Source organism: Notechis scutatus, chromosome 10 (genome assembly GCF_049901735.1).
Source record: "Notechis scutatus isolate UNSWTSFEM ecotype Mainland chromosome 10, rNotScu1.2, whole genome shotgun sequence".
NCBI classification, from domain to species: Eukaryota; Metazoa; Chordata; class Lepidosauria; order Squamata; family Elapidae; genus Notechis; species Notechis scutatus.
Window position 1 is genome coordinate 21,045,629 of NC_142018.1, and position 16,733 is coordinate 21,062,361.

Below are 16,733 nucleotides of genomic sequence, written 5' to 3' on the forward strand. Positions count from 1 at the left end.
GCAAAAGGTAGGGGCAACATAGTTGTAGAAAGAGCTGACTGGGAGAAAATTGAGATCGATGAGACCCGGGAGGCTTACAGGAAGAGAAAGACCAAAAGAGAAGGAAGGGAAATGTTCTAAAATGCAGTTGACTCCAGGAAATGCTACTCAATGCATCTTGTTGTTCCCCGTCCCCCCGTTTTGATGTGCGGTAAGAGAAGTTGCTAAAAGGGCTTTTAGAGAACCTCTCCCTCCCTCAAGCGACCCAACTGAGTGGTTGACTCGTGTTCCCTTTCACCATTGAGTAATTTTGTGATGGCAGGGAGGAATTAATTCTGCTGCTGTTTAGAAGTATCACCACAACATTTCTTTGAGGGTGGACTTGGTGGGGGCAGGGGGAAGAGAACAAATCTCTTTTTCTTTCTTTCTTTCTTCTTCCCTCTCCTCTTCTTCCTCCTCCTTCTCCTCTTCTTCTCCCTTTCTCCTCCTCCTCTTCTCCTCCTCCTCCTCTCTCTCCTCCTCCTCCTCCTCCTCCTCCTCTCCTTCTCCTTCTCCTGCTCCTCCTTCTTCTCCTTCTCCTGCTCCTGTTCCTCCTGCTCCTCCTTCTCCTCTCCTTCTCCCCTCCTCCTCCTCTTCTTCCTCCTCCTCTCCTTCTCCTCCTCCTCTTCCTCCCCCCATCCTCCTCCTCCAACTTCTCCTCTTCTGGTGAGATTGATATCCATCCAGCTAAGACATCTTCAGTTTAATATAGGCAGCTGAGTGGCACAAATTTATGCCATCTGAAATGTTATAAAGTGTTGTAACACAAATACAAACAGAACCCTGTTTTTCTTCTCCTCCTCTGGCTCTTCTTCCTCCTTCTCCAAACTCTTTTCCAGTTCTGCTTTTTAATGGAAGAATATTTTTTAAAGGGTTTGGAAGAATGAGAAAAATGCAGAACATATAGCCGATGTAAAGAAAAAGAAGTAGATTTTTCTTTTTTCTTTTTTGCTTCTTCTGTTCTAGCTCCGTGACTCACCAGCTCACAACTAATGGGCTGGAGATTACAAGTCAACTCTGGTTCCATTCAAGCTGAACTTCTAACTTCTATAGTCACCACGATGTAGCAGCAATAAGAGAGATTGTCACTGCCTTATTTGGAATATTTTTTTTCTCACTTCCTCGTTGCTGTTTCCTGGCAGTATTCCCATCCAAGTCAAGGTCAAACCAAGATTTGTTAGAAACAAATCAGAGAAGGAATATAGTCTTTAATATATAGAATGTCATACCACGAGAAGGGGGAGGCTTACAGCAGCTCGGATTCTTTTCAATGGCTTCATCTATCAAAGTCCATCAGAGAGGAGTCATCATTCCATCTTTTGGAAAGCGATGGTGAGGCTTACAAGCTTACAAGTTTTTCAGGCTAGCCTAGAGAAAATGAGAGGAAGGGGGGGAAAATGGGTTGATCCAAGGATGGGAATCCTGGATGGAAGTTTTGTTGGGGAAAAAATAATTGCAGCTTCAGAAAAATCTGCCTACCAGGCTTTTGCGGGCTTGGAGAAAGTTTGATGAAATGGACTAATGAATATATCCCTGTGATGTGACAAGCTCTGGATGCAGATTGATTCATAACTTAGGTTGTTGCCAATGTCTAAGAGATTGAAACAGGAGGGAGGAAGGGAGACGGAAGGTGCCTGAATGGAAAAACCTCTGAATTTTGTGTGTGTCTCTGAATTTAAGTGAGTTTGTGAACTGTGTTCAAGGATGGCTGATGAGTTTGCCCTGGGTTGCCGTTTCATGTTTTGCATTCCAGTTTTAAGTTCTGCGGGCTTTACGTATTTCTTATTTGCTATCATATAGAGATCTTTTTTATCGTGTTCATTAAGAATGTTCAACAAAAGATTAAAAACGAACAAGAACTAATACAAAGGGGAAAGAAACAGGAGAAAAAAACAAAGGAGATGCCAAAAGGACAGAGAGGAAAAAAATAGAAAGAAGTACCTTCTGATTTTTTTATAGCAATTATAAGAACAAATGCAAAATTACTTCTTACTTGGTGCTTATAAAAATAATCTTTCTTAACATCCAAGACTCTTATTACTGTTGGTTATATCTTTGCTTTTTTTAGCCACAGTTGTTTTATTTCTGTTTGTGGTTTTTTTTTTTTCTAGTTTGTGATTTTTCCCCTCGATTCTTTCTCATCTGTTGTGTTTGGTTGTCCATTATCCAGATGTCTTTCTTATCAACAATTGTTAAGACTGGGGTGTGATGTGACAGGTGCCTGTTGGTTTGAATTCCCAAAACCCAGAGCACCTTAACTTCTTCATTTTCAGTTCCTGTGTCTATTTTGTGGTCCCACCCGTTCTTGCTTGTACGCAAATGGTGTTTTGGGCAGACCTTGCAATGCACCACTGTTGCTACTTTGTCACGCCGCTGCTTGTAGTCAGTCTGCGATCTTCTGTTGCAGCAGCTCACCAAGGGATTCACCGTTTCTACAGCTTCTTTGCAGAAGGGGCATTTGTGGTTGTCTTAACTCTGCCATTGTAGGCGTTTGTTCTTTTTTCCCCAGTATTTTTATTAAGGATTTTTCAACATATAACACATAAACACTTTTTACAACGTTACGGCATCATCAACATTCATATTCACATATTAGTTACAATATTACTTTTGTTTCTATTATCTAACTAGGTGTACCAGATGTCCCAGACCAAATAATACTCTGATTCAACTCTATCTTTGAACTCTAGAGTAAGCCTGACCATTTCCACACAGTCCAAAATCTTTTTTTATCACTATCCCCTCAGGTGGTATCTTATCCTGTTTCAGTACTGTGCATTCTAGCCACAGTTGTTACATGTAAGATGATATATTTGTCTTTTTGGGTATATTCTCCTCTTATTATTCCCAGTAAAAAAAAGTTATGGTCTAAATTCAATTTTTTGTTTTGTTATTTACTCTAACCACTTTTTAATTCTACTCCAATATCTCTTGGCTTCTGGGCATGTCCACCACATATGGAAAAAGATACCCTAATTGCTTTTGCTTTTCCAACATTCTGGGCAGTCAGAATCAGCCCTTTTGTGATGTTCTTCGATGTTCCTACTCTTAGCCATTGCCAAGTTTTGTCATTAGCTGTATACACGAGGTGAAATCACAAATACCAGTTCTTTAATGGATGTTGGCCTTCAAATTCTTCCCAAGAACTAATCTGGTGTCAAATTCTTCCTAGCAACTTAGGATGTTCTAATGCAGGGGTGTCCAACCTTGGCAACTTTAAGACTTGTGGACTTCAACTCCCAGAATTCCTCAGCCAGCAAAGCTTAAAGTCCACAAGTCTTAAAGTTGCCAAGGTTGGACACCCCTGTTCTATTTATTTATTTATTTGATTTGCCAATTGTTTACAAGATAATAAGTATAAGTGTATACATAGTTGTGAATACATGAAATGGGTACATATAAGAAAAATAAAAGAAGAATAAGAGAAACAATAGGACAGGGACGGTAGGCACGTTGGTGCACTTATGCACGCCCCTACAGACCTCTTAGGAAAGGGGTGAGGTCAATAGTAGACAGTCTAAGGTTAAAGTTTTTGGGGTTTGGGGAAGAAACTACAGAGTCGGGTAGAGTATTCCAGACATTGACCACTCTATTGCTGAAGTCGTATTTCCTGCAATCAAGTTTGGTGCGGTTAACTTTGAGTTTGTATCTATTGTGTGCTCTTGTGTTGTTATGGTTGAAGCTGAAGTATTCATTGACAGGTAGGACATTGCAATGTATGATTTTATATACCATGCTTAAATCAGACCGAAGACAGCGTAATTCAAGGTTTTCTAGTTCTAGAATTTCAAGTCTGGTGGCATAAGGTATTCTACAACGAGTAGAGGAGTGGAGAACTCTTCTTGTGAAATATTTCTGGACTTTCTCAATTGTGCTAATATCAGATATGTAATGTGGGTTCCAGACTGATGAACTGTATTCGAGTATTGGTCTAGCAAATGTTTTGTATGCTCTGGTTAGTAGTGTGATATTACCAGAGAAAAAGCTACGTAGGATTAGGTTAACAACTCTTAATGCCTTTTTGGCTATGTAGTTGCAGTGGGCTCTAGCACTTAGATCATTAGAGGTGAGTATTCCAAGGTCCTTTACAGAGCTTGGGTCATCAACAAGATCTTGACTATTCAGCTTGTATTTTATTTTCTGATTATTATTTTTGCCAATATGTAAGACAGAGCATTTATTTGTTGAGATTTGAAGTTGCCATTTGTTTGATCATTCTGATACATAGTCCAGGTCTTTTTGGAGGGTAGTAGTATTGTCTGTGGTGTTGAATAGCTTTACATCATCAGCAAAGAGAACGCAGTTGCTCTTAATATGATCACAGAGGTCGTTTATGTAGAGTATGAAGAGAGTTGGTCCTAGAACACTGCCTTGGGGACACCACTGTTGACAGGTACAGAATTTGATAGGACGCTCCCAATTTTGACCATTTGTTGTCTGTTTGCCAGGAATGCTTCTATCCAGTTATTCAGTTGTCCAGAGATACCATAGGATTTTATTTTTAGGAGTAGTTTGTCGTGTACCACTGAATCAAAGGCTTTACAGAAGTCTATGTAGATTGTGTCTATTGCTTTGCCCTGGTCGAGTTGTGTCGTCCATATGTTTTTGCAGTGTAAGAGTTGCAGATTACAGGATAGTTTTAATGTATCAGTATAATATATGTGCAAATCCAAGCAGCATGGCATTTTGTGATGAGGATGAGGATAATTCTTACAGGATGTCTGCAGAAAAGAAGGTTATTCCCCCCTCTCTTTTCTGCTGCCAGCGTATTCTGAGAATTTCAAGTTGCGTCCCTTCCACCCCCTTGCTGTTGTTGTTACTCATTCAGAACAGGAAATGAAAAGCAAAGGTCCAGCTTCAAATTAATCAATCACTCTTCCAACCCTTCCTGTTGTCACTCCAAGACTGAAGACCTCGTGGGTTTTGAAATGGTTCCTCCAAAGCAAGAAACCTGCATAAGGGCAAACCAAGATTCCTCAATGGGAGAGAACAAACCCACATTTGGGGTTCTAGATGCACCCTTATTTTTCTGCTGCTGCTGAGAGTTGGTTTTGGAGAAGGGGATTCATTAAGATGGATAGCTGAGATAATGTGAGACGAATTGCTGCCCAATGCAACATAGCTTTTTTTGCAAGGGTCTGATTAGAAGGTGGTGTGTTTGAGGGGTGGGGGGCAGGGGTGAAATCAGGGCACCTCCTCTCTTTTAAAATGAGATGGCTTTGGCTAGCCTTTCCTAACTGGATCCTTTCCAGGTTTCTTGGCCAATTCCCTTCATTCCACATGTCTCAAAGTCAATCGGAGTTGTGAGAATTTGGACAACGTTTCTCAATCTCAGCAGCTAAGAGGTATGGACTTCAACTCCCAGAATTCCCCAGCCACCAAGCTTTACAAGGTGTGGATTTCAACTCCCAGAATTCTCTATCCAACATGCTTGATGAGGTGTGGACTTCAACTCCCAGAATTCCCCAGCCAATATGTTGAAGTCCACACCTCTTAAGGTTGTGGAAGTTGAGAAAGACAGAGCTACAGGAAGTTCTTTCTGTAATGGGGAAGCTTTGAGTTATCTCCCATGGATTTTTGCTTTACTTCCAAGGAAAATACCTTGCACAATTTTTTGGTCAGCTTTTTTTCCCCCCCCCAGGAAAAGACCATTTCTGCCAAAGCTTCACAGCTTGAAATTTTGAGTAGTTCGGAGAAGCGGCCAATACCGCCTCTGATTGGCCCCACCAACCGCATCTATTCTCTGCCTCCTGAGGCCCAGCTGATCGGATGGGTCTCCTTTTGTTGCCCTGCCAAGGAGAATGGAGCTGGAAAGCAGGCTAGTGGGGTGGGGAGGGGAGGGGATTTTGCAGTAACCTTCCCCCAGGAGTGAGGAGGGAATGGGGATTTTGTAGTATCCTTCCCCTGCCACACCCACCAAGCCACGCCATGCCCACCAAACCATACTCACAGAACCAGTAGTAAAAAAAATTGAATCCCACCACTGGTACCGCTACTACTTCTTGGCTGGAGGTGGCTTAAAAAGAGATCTTGAAAAGTTCATTCACCCCTTGTGATTTTATAACTGCACCTTGGCACTTGGGGTGAGGAGAAGAGCAAGTCAGAAAGGTAGTTTTTCATCTCGAGAAAGCCTTAATTTAATAATGCTGACTGGCTCAATTAGATAGGGAGGGAGAAAAGCTCAAATTTTTATATTTTCAAATGACATCCTATCGATCTGCTTTCCTCCCTCGGTTGGCATGTCTGCGTCTCCTCCCCATTTAATCTTGTTTGCCTGAAATGCTGCTTTGGTTGCCACAGTCCAATTTAAATAACAAATTCCCCCTTTCCTTGGCATTTATTATTGTTATTTGTTCCTTTGCCTGCTGGACCTGTGGCGTTCCTAACAACAGTCGCCCGCCAAACTTATAATTTAGCGTGCGGAAATCAAATGATGAAACAAGTGAGATGGTGATTAAGGCAGGAGACAGAAGAATATTGTGGGATGGAGTTAACCAGACAGAGGCTGACAGTCTGGGGTGGGGAGGGAGAAAATCCACACATGTGTTTTTTTGTGGGGGCGGTTAGGAAACAGGTGAAAATGTGGTTATTTCATCAAGTTGTTGGGGAGCTGGACTGTTCTGGCAACCCCTCATGCCGATGGATTGTTTTGGGGGCCATTTTATCGAAAGATGGTGTACAGATTGTTTTCAAATTGACTTGCATATGGCTTTAATCCCAACTGCATATTGGGGCAGAGAGTCAATCGAAGGGAACAGTGGAAGAAAGGAAGGGAGGGAGGGAGGGAGGGAGGGAAGGAAGGAAGGAAACCAAGGAAGGAAGGAAATTAAGGAGGGGGAGGAAAGGATAGAGGGAGAGAGGAAGGAAGGGAAAAAAGGAAAGAAGGAAGAAATCAAGGAAGGAAGAAAATCAAGGAAGGAAAGGAAAAAAGGAAGAAAATCAAGGGAGGGAAGGAGAGAGGAAGGAAAGGAAGGAAGGAAGGAATCAAAGGGAAGGAAATCAAGCAAGGAAGGAGGAAGAGAGGGAAGGAAGGAAGGAAATCAAGGAAGGGAGGATTTTTCTGCTTTCTCAAAGTATTAAATAGTCCTTTTTCCATCAGAATCTGCTAATCCCTTCTTTAACTTCCAACTGAGCCAATGGGCCTCAGCCACCTTACTGCAAGGTCTCTGCACTGAATCCCAGCTGTGAGCCACGATTGTCCAGGCCCGTTGTTTGGAATAGAACCGAACAAATGAAATTAAAATATCACTGAGACAAAGACAGGCCTAATTTTTAAAGGGAGAATCTTATAGATTGCCGTGTAATGGCCCGTGAAATAAGAAAGGACTCCTTCAATTAATAGTTTTGGTGTCTTGTGGTTTGCAATCCTAAAGAGAAAGAGGGTTTACAGATCTTGTTTAGCATGTGTTCAAGTCCAAGAGGGATCCCTGATCTTTACTCTTGATTCCAGTGTTGGGATTCAAAAATTTTTACTACCGGTTCTATGGGTGTGGCTTGGTGGGCGTGGCATGGCAGGTGTGGCTTGGTGGGCATGGCAGGGGAAGGTTATTGCAAAATCCCCCTTCCCTCCCCACCCCACTAACCTGCTTTCCAGCTCCGTTCTCCTGTGCAGGGCAACCAAAGGAGACCCAGCCAATCATCTGGGACTCAGGAGGCGGAGAATAGATGGGGGCGGGGCAAGTCAGAGGTGGGATTTACTGGTTGTCCAAACTACTCAACATTTCCTCTACCAGTTCTACAGAACTGGTCAGAACCTGCTGAATACCTCCTCTACTTGATTCGGATCTTGGATGAGAACTTACTCGAAATTTCAGACAATTCTGACAGACAAGAATACAATTAAAAAAGAAAAAGAAAATCTCGGACAAAAGAGAATAACAAAACATTTCTTTGCTGCTGCGATGTTGGTTAAGGCTAGGAGTCCAGTTCAATTCAAAGATTTTATTTTAATTTTTTGCAAGAAAATAGTTTTTTTGAGATGACAGAAGATTGCCAAGAAAAATGGAAGGAAAGTGAACATCCAAGCCAGGGTATTATCTTATTGTCTTTCATTTTTGATGATTTAAAACTGGTCATTTTTTCCCTCTTACTGACTGCTGCATACGTATTATCACATCTTAACTTTCTGTTTGTGTTGCCTCTTCTATTGTTCATTTTTCCTGGCTGCTAATTTCCACTTCTTCGTGTGAGCTTATCTACCACACTTTATTTAATTTAGGATTGATCACTTTGGAGGAGAGACGGGAGAATGGAACGTGTGGCGGTTTTGTTGCCGTAGGAAATTAACCTATTCCTCATTAACCTCGCAGCTTTGTTACGGTTCTGTCAAAAGCATTACTCAATGTTGTGACATTTTAAATTAAACCTCTTGTCTGATTTCTGATGAATAAAAAGCTAGGCGCCTGGGTTAACAAGCCATGTGAACCGTAGAAGAGACGAGCCACGTTGGGTTGAGGTTGGGAAGGCAACCAGGTATCCTTGAACAAATTCAAATGAATTTGGTGAAATCGGGTTTTGTTTTTTTTTAAAGGAGATTTCCCCAGGCTGGGATGTGGAAGCGAGCAGATACTCCCTGATCCAGATTAGCCCCCTTTGCAAACTTGCAAGCCACAGTGACCTACCTCCTTTTTTACAGATTAACAGAATTGGGATCTTGTAGGTCATCTAGTCCAACCCCCCACCCAAGCAAGAGACCCTACACTATTTCTGATAGCTGGCAGTCAGTCTCTTCTTGAAAGCTTCCAGGGATGAAGCTTCCACAATTTCCAAGGGCAACTTCTGTTCCATGGGAAAGATTGCTCTCACAGTCAGAAAATGTCTCCTTATTTCTAGGTTGAGTCTCTCCTTGATCAGTTTCCATCCATTATTCCTTGTCTGGCCTTTGGGGGTTTTGGAAAACAACTTGACCCCTTCCTCCTCTCTGTGGCAGCCCCTCCAATATTGGAAGGCTGCTCTCCTGTCTCCCCTGGTCCTTCTCTTCCCCAGACTAGCCAGGCCCATTTCCTGCAACCATTCGTCGTATGTTTGAGCCTCTAGTCCTGTCATCATCCTGGTTGCTTTTGAAGGCTTAATTATCAGTGGGCTCGTTTTTCAAAGGTATCTGACATCAAGGCCATTACCTCCTACCTTTTCCTAGGAGACATCGTCATTGTTGCCCAATGTTGGTATTTATCTAATTTGATATGGCAAAAATCAGATATGGTGAGGCAAAAGGAATCTTCCAACGGGCTTTCCTTAATCCTCTTTTTCCAATCTTGCTTTTATTTCATCTGCTTTCTTTCCAATGTTTGTTGGCTTGTTCAAGCAGGAAGTCTAAGGCTTTCCAACCATTTCTAAAAGGAGTTCTGGTGGCACAGTGGTTAGAATGCAGTATTACAAGGCTAACTCTGCCCGAAGTCTGAAGTTCGATCTTGACCAGCTCAAGGTTGACTCAGCCTTCCATCCTTCCGAGGTCAATAAAACGAGGACCCAGAATGTTGGGGGCAAGAGGCTGACTTTGCAAACCACTTAGAGAGGGCTGTAAAGCACTATATAAGTCTGAGTGCTAGTGCTAAGTGGGAAGGAAGGAAGGAAGGAAGGAAGGAAGGAAGGAAGGAAGGAAGGAAGGAAGGAAGGAAGGGGTGCAGGAGGCCGATGAGGCCATGCCCACCCAGCAACTGAGCAGAGAACCCTTTCCTAAATTTTTTGAAGGCCATTCCTGCCCAGGATTGTATATATCCTCAGGTAGTTTTGCATTCAAGCATTTGTCTTCTGGGCATGAATGAAACTCAGAAAGACGCCCGTCTACAGAAACGGTTCTTTGGGCTGAAATTGTTGCAAGGAGCCCTCCGAAGGAATTGGCTTGATGACAGCAGAGTGGCTGGGCTCCTAATTTGAACATCCATCTTTGAATGCAGCAAGTTGTGCAGTCCCTAAACACAGCAAATTACTGTACTGAAGCTATAATCACCTTCTCCACACACTCCAGGGTTCTCTTTTAGTGCTCTTAATTGGATGATGAGCTCCATGGTGTCCCATCTCCTTCCCACCACTTTACTTCAATGCGTGGTGTTTTTTTTCTGTTGTTGTTGGGTTTTTTTGTGACTTGAAGAATACCGCCGTTGGCTCCTTATGCTGTGTCTTAAAGAAATATCTACCTGCGGGCATGTGAAATATATGCACATCCACGGCAGACTATGCGTATATAAATCCCAAGGCAGAATCAATCTGACTAGTCAACATTCCGTATTCATCCTCTTCTTTTAATATCCCCATAATCCTTTGTGGGCAACTGAACAGAGTGTTTGAAGGACCAGATGCTCTTCCTGTCACCAGTGCGGAGTTTTGTTCTGCAAATATATTCTCGGTGACTTCAGAAGTACTTGTCTCGCGAAACCTTTTCCATGGAGGTTCTTCTAAACATATGACAGGAGCCGTTTCCAGTTAAGACCAGGGGTGGGCTTTCAAAATTTCGGCGATGTGTTCTCTGCCCGGTTGCTGGGTGGGTGTGTCCATGGTGGGCCTGGCCTAGACCCTTGATGACGAACCTATGGTACGTGTGCCACAGGTGGCACACAGAGCCATTTGTGCAGGCATGCGAGCCCCAGCCAAACATACCTGCACTGCACTTCCGGTATTTCCGGAAAGCCCATTTTTCGGCCTCCCAGGGCTTCAGAGGCTTCCCTCGAGCCTCCAGGAGGATGAAAACAGGCCTCAAACAGGCCAAAAATCAGCTGGGAGATGCACACATGCGCAGTGCAGGTAAGGGGGCAGGGTGGGGATGTTGCGCGCATGTGCACGGGGGGGGGGTGAGGCGCATTGCATTATGGGTGCCAACACACACACATGCTATTGTACTTTTGGCAACCACAACAAAAAAGATTTTCCATCGCTGGCCTAGATGGCCTCCTGCACCACAGTGGAGCGGGGGGGGCTTTTGCCTTCCCCAAGCTCCGGAAGCTTTGTTCGAGCCTCCAGGAGGGCAAAATGGCCTCCCTGGGCTCCTTGGGAAGCCGGAAACAGGCCCATTTCCGGCCTTCCCGGAACTTACGGGTGGCCCCTTTCCCCCCCCCACTCCCTGAGCCTCTGTGCAGGCCCTGCACTTACCAAAATGGGCTGTGTGAAGACTCCGGGGAGGGGAGGGGTGGGGTGGGCATGGCCAGCCAGTGATGGGATTTGGTGGTTTTCCGAACCAGCCCTAACTGGCGAATCCGTAGCAGACCACCCTTGGTTACAACTGTTTCTTGCAGGAACCTGGCGCTTCCTAAAGACCCATGGTGTAAAATAAATCACAGTTCCACGGATGTTGGCTTCCCAATCACCGTCGCAAGCTTTCAAAAGAACCCAGGTCTGCAGCAGTCCAGATAAGAAGGCGTAAATAAATAATAGCAATGTAATGAGGTAGCTGGTCGATGTTGCGTTAGCCTCAGCCACTTGGTAAAAGAGCATTTACTCTCAACGGCCATCCTTTGATCTTAATTTCTCCCCACCCACCCATACTAAACCCCTCTCTCCCCCAGTCTCCATTCAGGGCTCTGCTCGATCGTGATGGAGTAACAAAAATTCACCTTCCAGATCGATATTTCTTCACTTCAGACGTTGTGATGGCCTGGAGAGGCAGTGGTGCATCTGCTCCCAAACTACATTACGGCGGAAGGAAACCAGAGCAGGGAGGGGAGGAGGCCAGCAAAATATGGAATCATTTCTGCATTAACAGATGGGACGTTGTGCAAATATTGATTCTTTCTTTCTTTCTTTCTTTCTTTCTTTCTTTCTTTCTTTCTTTCTTTCTTTCTTTCTTTCTTTCTTTCTTTCTTTCTTTCTTTCTTTTCTCTTTCCTCCTCCCCCTGTCCCCCTTTCCCTGCAGGAGCACTTCACACCGGAATGCAAGTTCAAAGAATCCGTTTTTGAAAACTATTACGTCACGTATTCTTCCATGATCTACCGGCAGATGCAATCGGGAAGAGGTTGGTACTTGGGCCTCAACAAAGAAGGCGAGGTCATGAAAGGGAATCATGTGAAGAAAAACAAGCCCGCTGCACATTTTCTTCCCAAACCGCTAAAAGGTAACACCCTTTGCAGGGCTGCTGGGGGTTTGCACGGGTTTCGGGAGAGCCCCTAGCTAAGATTCTGTGAAATTCGGAGAAACCCCCCAAATCCCACTCCTGGCTGGCCCTGCCCACCCGGCCCCTCCCTTCCCAGGAGTCCCCACGTGGCCTGTTTTGGATGCAGGTAAGTGCAGGGCACGCACAGAGACTCAAGGAGGGCAAAAATGCGGGCCTCCCGGAAGTTTGGAAGGGCCGGAAATGGGCCCGTTTCCAATTTCTAGAGAGCCTCCGGAGCCCGGGGAGGGCGAAGATGCCCCTCCCCCATGGTGCAGGAGGCTGGCTAGGCCACGCCCACCATGGCCACGCCCACCCAGCAACTGGCAGAGAACCCCTTGCTAAAAAAATTTGAAGCCCACCCCTGACCCTTTGGATATCCTCAGGTATTTGCAGAGGACTTTGAATACAATTTGTTTTTTCCCTCCTGCCATTTTGTTTCTCGGGGTGCTTGAGAATTCCTTTGGCATTTTTCTCTAGGGGGGCTTTGAGAGTTTATTAGAAGGTTGGCCTTTGTCTTCTGCTCCATCGAGTCTTGTTTATCTTTTGTTCTGTGTGTGTGTGTGTGTGTGTGTGTGTGTGTGTGTGTGTGTGTGTGCAAAATGAGTGGGTGGGGAGAAGGCCCAAATGGAAGCAACATCTAGCACACCTGTCTATGGAGACTCTCAGTCATCCAGGTCCTGGTTGTCCCAAAGGTGCTTTTTTTCAAGAGGCAACTGGATTTCCTGGGTTTTTCTTTGAAGACGTTTAGCTTCTCATCCAAGAAGCTTCTTCGGCTCTGACTGGATGGTGGGGAAGGGAAGGATATGTACTCCTTGCAGACAGCTGGTCATTTGCAGTCTTTAAGACAGTTGTTGAGATCAACAGCTCCAAGAAGGCTCCACACCCATTTGCACCACTCCGGTGAACCTGATGACGCAGATATTCCTCCGAGTGGCCTCAACATCTCTCCAAAAGGGTGCAAATGACCAGCTAACTGCAAGGAGTATATATCCTTCCATTCCCCACCATCCAGTCAGAGCTGAAGACGGTTCTTGGATGAGAAGCAAAATATCTTCAAAGAAAAAACAGGAAATCCAGCTGCCTCTTGAAAAAGGGGCCTTTGGGATCTAACACACCTAGACAGAGCCAGGGTTGGAGAAGATGGATCCAGGGTTTGGATGCGGCCTGGTTGCTTCACGTTGATCCCCCATGTCTTCTATTTGCAAATTCCCCAGCAGTTAGCCCAAAATAAATGAATTTTCTAGAAAGTGTTGCTCCTCTCTTTTGTCCTCGGGGTGGATCTTGCACTAATATTCTTCTTGAATTCACATGAGCCAAACGCTGCGAATAGTCACATTTCTGGGCATATTTTCCTATCCTGTCTCCTCCTTAATGACTTCCAAGGGGTACTTCTAAGTCTTCCCTCCCATTTGAACTAGTGGTGGTATGCTACCGGTTCGGCCCGGTTCTATGGAGCCGGTAGCGGCGATGAGCAGCGGAGACCAATCCGGTTCTCTCCACTGCTCTGCTGTTGGGCCTACCTTCCTGCCCGGGCTTCCACACTCACCTTTATCTTCCGCTTTTGAAGCGCAGCTGCTTTGCGCAGCATAGAATAGCACTGCGCGGCAGCTGCTGAAGTGACCGGGATCATGCAGGCTTGTAGGAGGTGAGTTGGAATGCCTCTGCACTTGCACAAAGTCCGTGTTTGTTGCACAATTTGCGTGCATGCACACAAAACTGGCCCACCAAGCCACAACCACTGAACCAGTGGCAATCCCACCACTGATTTGAACCCCTTGCGGAAGGCTAGGTCAAGAAACTTTAGTTGACCCAAGATCCGTTGAGTAGCCATCAGGTTGAGCTTCCCTCCTCTTCTGGTTGAGGAACAATCCCCTGGAAGTCAGTTCCTGGATAAACGTAGAAACCTAGATTCATGGCGGGTTGGAAGGGATCTCTCTGGAGATCTTCTAGCCCAACATCCTGTTCAAGCAGGAGATCCGTCTGTGATTCTTCTCTGACTTTCCTTTCTCCTCCTTCCAACCAGTGGCCATGTACAAAGAACCTTCCCTCCACGACCTTACTGAATTCTCACGGTCTGGTAGTGGAACCCCAACGAAAAGCAGAAGCGTCTCCGGAGCTTTGAATGGCGGCAAATCTATGAGCCAAAACGAATCCACGTAGCCGGGACGGTGAAAGGAAGAGGCGGAGGAGGAGCATCGGTGGAACTTTTGAACCTCTAGGACCTGCCGTGGAATCCTTATTTTTTGCGAAACCTACCGTTCAGCCCTTCCCGACAAAGCCAACAAACTGGGATAGGCCTCTCGGGCCTTTTATCAGCTACTTTGGACTTTCCGGAGGTCCCCAAATCATTCATAAATGATTCGTGTCGAAGAAATGATTTGATTTCACCTCCCTCCCCATTGGTATAAAATGCGCTTGTGCAAACATGGGCCTAGCCAGGCAAACATGAAGCTATGACCTCACATTGAGCCTGCCGTTACTTCTTATCTTCACCGACGGTCTTGCGGAGAAAAAAATTTTAAAAAAAAAATCCTGCAAAATTTAAAAACACCCTTGGCTTTCTAACTGAGACAGAAACCCTGTCAAAGATCTTTCTTTCTTTCTTTCTTTCTTTCTTTCTTTCTTTCTTTCTTTCTTTCTTTCTTTCTTTCTTTCTTTCTTTCTTTCTTTCTCTCTCTCTCTCTCTTTCTTTCTTTCTTGCTTGCTTTTTTTCTCTCTTTCTTTCTTTCTTTCCTTCCTTCTTTCTTGCTTTCTTTCTCTCTTTCTTTCTTTCTTTCTTTCTTTCTTTCTTTCTTTCTTTCTTTCTTTCTTTCTTTCTTTCTTTCTTTCTCTTTCCTTTGCTCTTTGAGGGAAATTTCAATATTTAGTGTTTTATATATGAATGGTTCGGAGTGGGGACTCTGTATACCCTCTGCTTTTTTTTTCCACCTTGCCATTTTATATATCATAAAACTTGGTCAGGAAAAGAAATCTGAATATCTCTCTCTCTCTTTTTTTTTTCTTGGCATTTTTGGGGAGGGATCTCTTCTCCTGAAGGCGCCTTGAGCTGTGTCTTTATAAGCAAAGCAAAATCCTGCTGATACGCCAGTGTAATCTTGAGGAAAAATAATCAATAAATCAGGTTTGGAGCCGGATTCGCAGTAAATCTCAGGCTCCAGCAAAATAAAAATAAAAATAAAAAGTGTTCTTGTGATTTTAACACACACTGAGATATATACAGTTTTTTTTTATAGATTTGTAGTCATCCTTTCCAAGCCCTCATGCTATACCCCCAAGTCTGTAGGAACCGAGGTGAGTGTTAATTTCCCCGTCTGTGGAAAATAATTATTTTTTTAAAAAAAACAGTTCTTCCCACGATGTAGATGTCCTTTTCTTTCTTTCTTTTTTCTCTCCTCCTCCTCCTCTTCCCTCCACTCTTCTTTTAATTTTGTGTATCATATTTAAAACAAAAACAAAAATGCAAAACCTGTGGACATACCTTCTTTTTTTTCTAAAGACAGAAACTGTGGAACTAAAGTGACTTAACTCCATTTTTATAAAGGGAAACCATGACATCTTATTTGTAAACATCTTTCCTTTTTTTGCTCCCCTGAAAATTTGGGTGGGGGGTTGAAGGTTTAAGTTGGGGAAAGCCTACTGCACGGAAAGGAATAGCAATCCAGCCTGTTGAGTTGATTGGGGTTGAAGGAAATTAATCTCTCCTGGTCTTGCCTTGAGAGAGGAGAAGCTGTTAAGACAAGAAAGGATGGGGGTGGATTTCTAAAATCTGGCTGGAAATTGTGTAGATCTTGGTGGAAGAAGAAAAGGTACAAGCATCCGTCTCAATATAGGAACCTTTTTGAATCCAGTAGATGGAAATATTTGTAGCTCAGGTTTGAACTGTGGCATCCTTGGTGCTCACTGGGCTTGGTGGCTTTTTTGCAGACGTTTCATGACCCAACTAGGTATCATCATCAGGGCAGTTCCAGGTCCACCAAGGACTCTCCTTCCTGAATCCTTACTTTCTATTTGCAAGAGGCTGGAATTGTATTTTCCTTCTCTGTTGTTTTTAAAGGAAACAACAAGTAATGCAACCAGGGAGGGAGAGGAAGTTAAGTTTCTGTTTAGTTCATCATATCTCTTGCATGAGAGGAAGTTGGAGACTGGTTTCAGAAGTTGCATGATCTGTTTAAGATTTTGTGCATTGCTCTCTGTCAAAGATAACGTGTACAAAGCAGATATTGGGCCAGGATGAGCTGTTTCCAGTCGCTTTGTACAAAGGAGATGTTTATTATTTGTTGTATACAACCATGCACTGAATAAACAAATTTATATTAAGGTGTCCATTCTAAAAAAAAAAAAAAAAGCAAAGAATAACAAAGTAGCTTGTGGATTTCATTCAGGTCCTGGGCTTTTTACCTGGAGATAAAAAAAGCAGCCTTGTAAGTTACACAACTTCCATCTCAAACTTTCATTGCTTCTCAAGTGCTTCTCCTGGGGTCTTTCATGACACTAATACCCTCTTTCCCCAAATATAAGATCCAACTGGAAAACAAGCCCTAGCATGGTTTTTCAGGATGCTCATAATATAAGCTCTATCCCAAATATAAGCCCCAGTTAAGATTGTCAACCTGACGGATGCATTTAGTACTG

At 44.0% G+C, this 16,733-nt stretch overlaps 1 protein-coding gene across 5 annotated transcripts in view; it reads left to right on the plus strand.

Annotated features, from left to right (window-relative positions):
- The window catches only part of FGF13 (fibroblast growth factor 13), a 117,066-nt gene extending 101,500 nt beyond the window's left edge, over window positions 1-15,566 (plus strand). For all 5 annotated transcript variants that reach the window (XM_026685318.2, XM_026685320.2, XM_087971921.1 and 2 more), the window contains 2 exons: window positions 11,864-12,062; window positions 14,125-15,566. In XM_026685318.2, the coding sequence (XP_026541103.1) occupies window positions 11,864-12,062; window positions 14,125-14,261 (336 nt within the window). In that variant the 3' untranslated portion in view covers window positions 14,262-15,566. The remainder of the gene's footprint in view (window positions 1-11,863; window positions 12,063-14,124) is intronic.
- The last annotated feature ends 1,167 nt before the right edge of the window (window positions 15,567-16,733 follow it).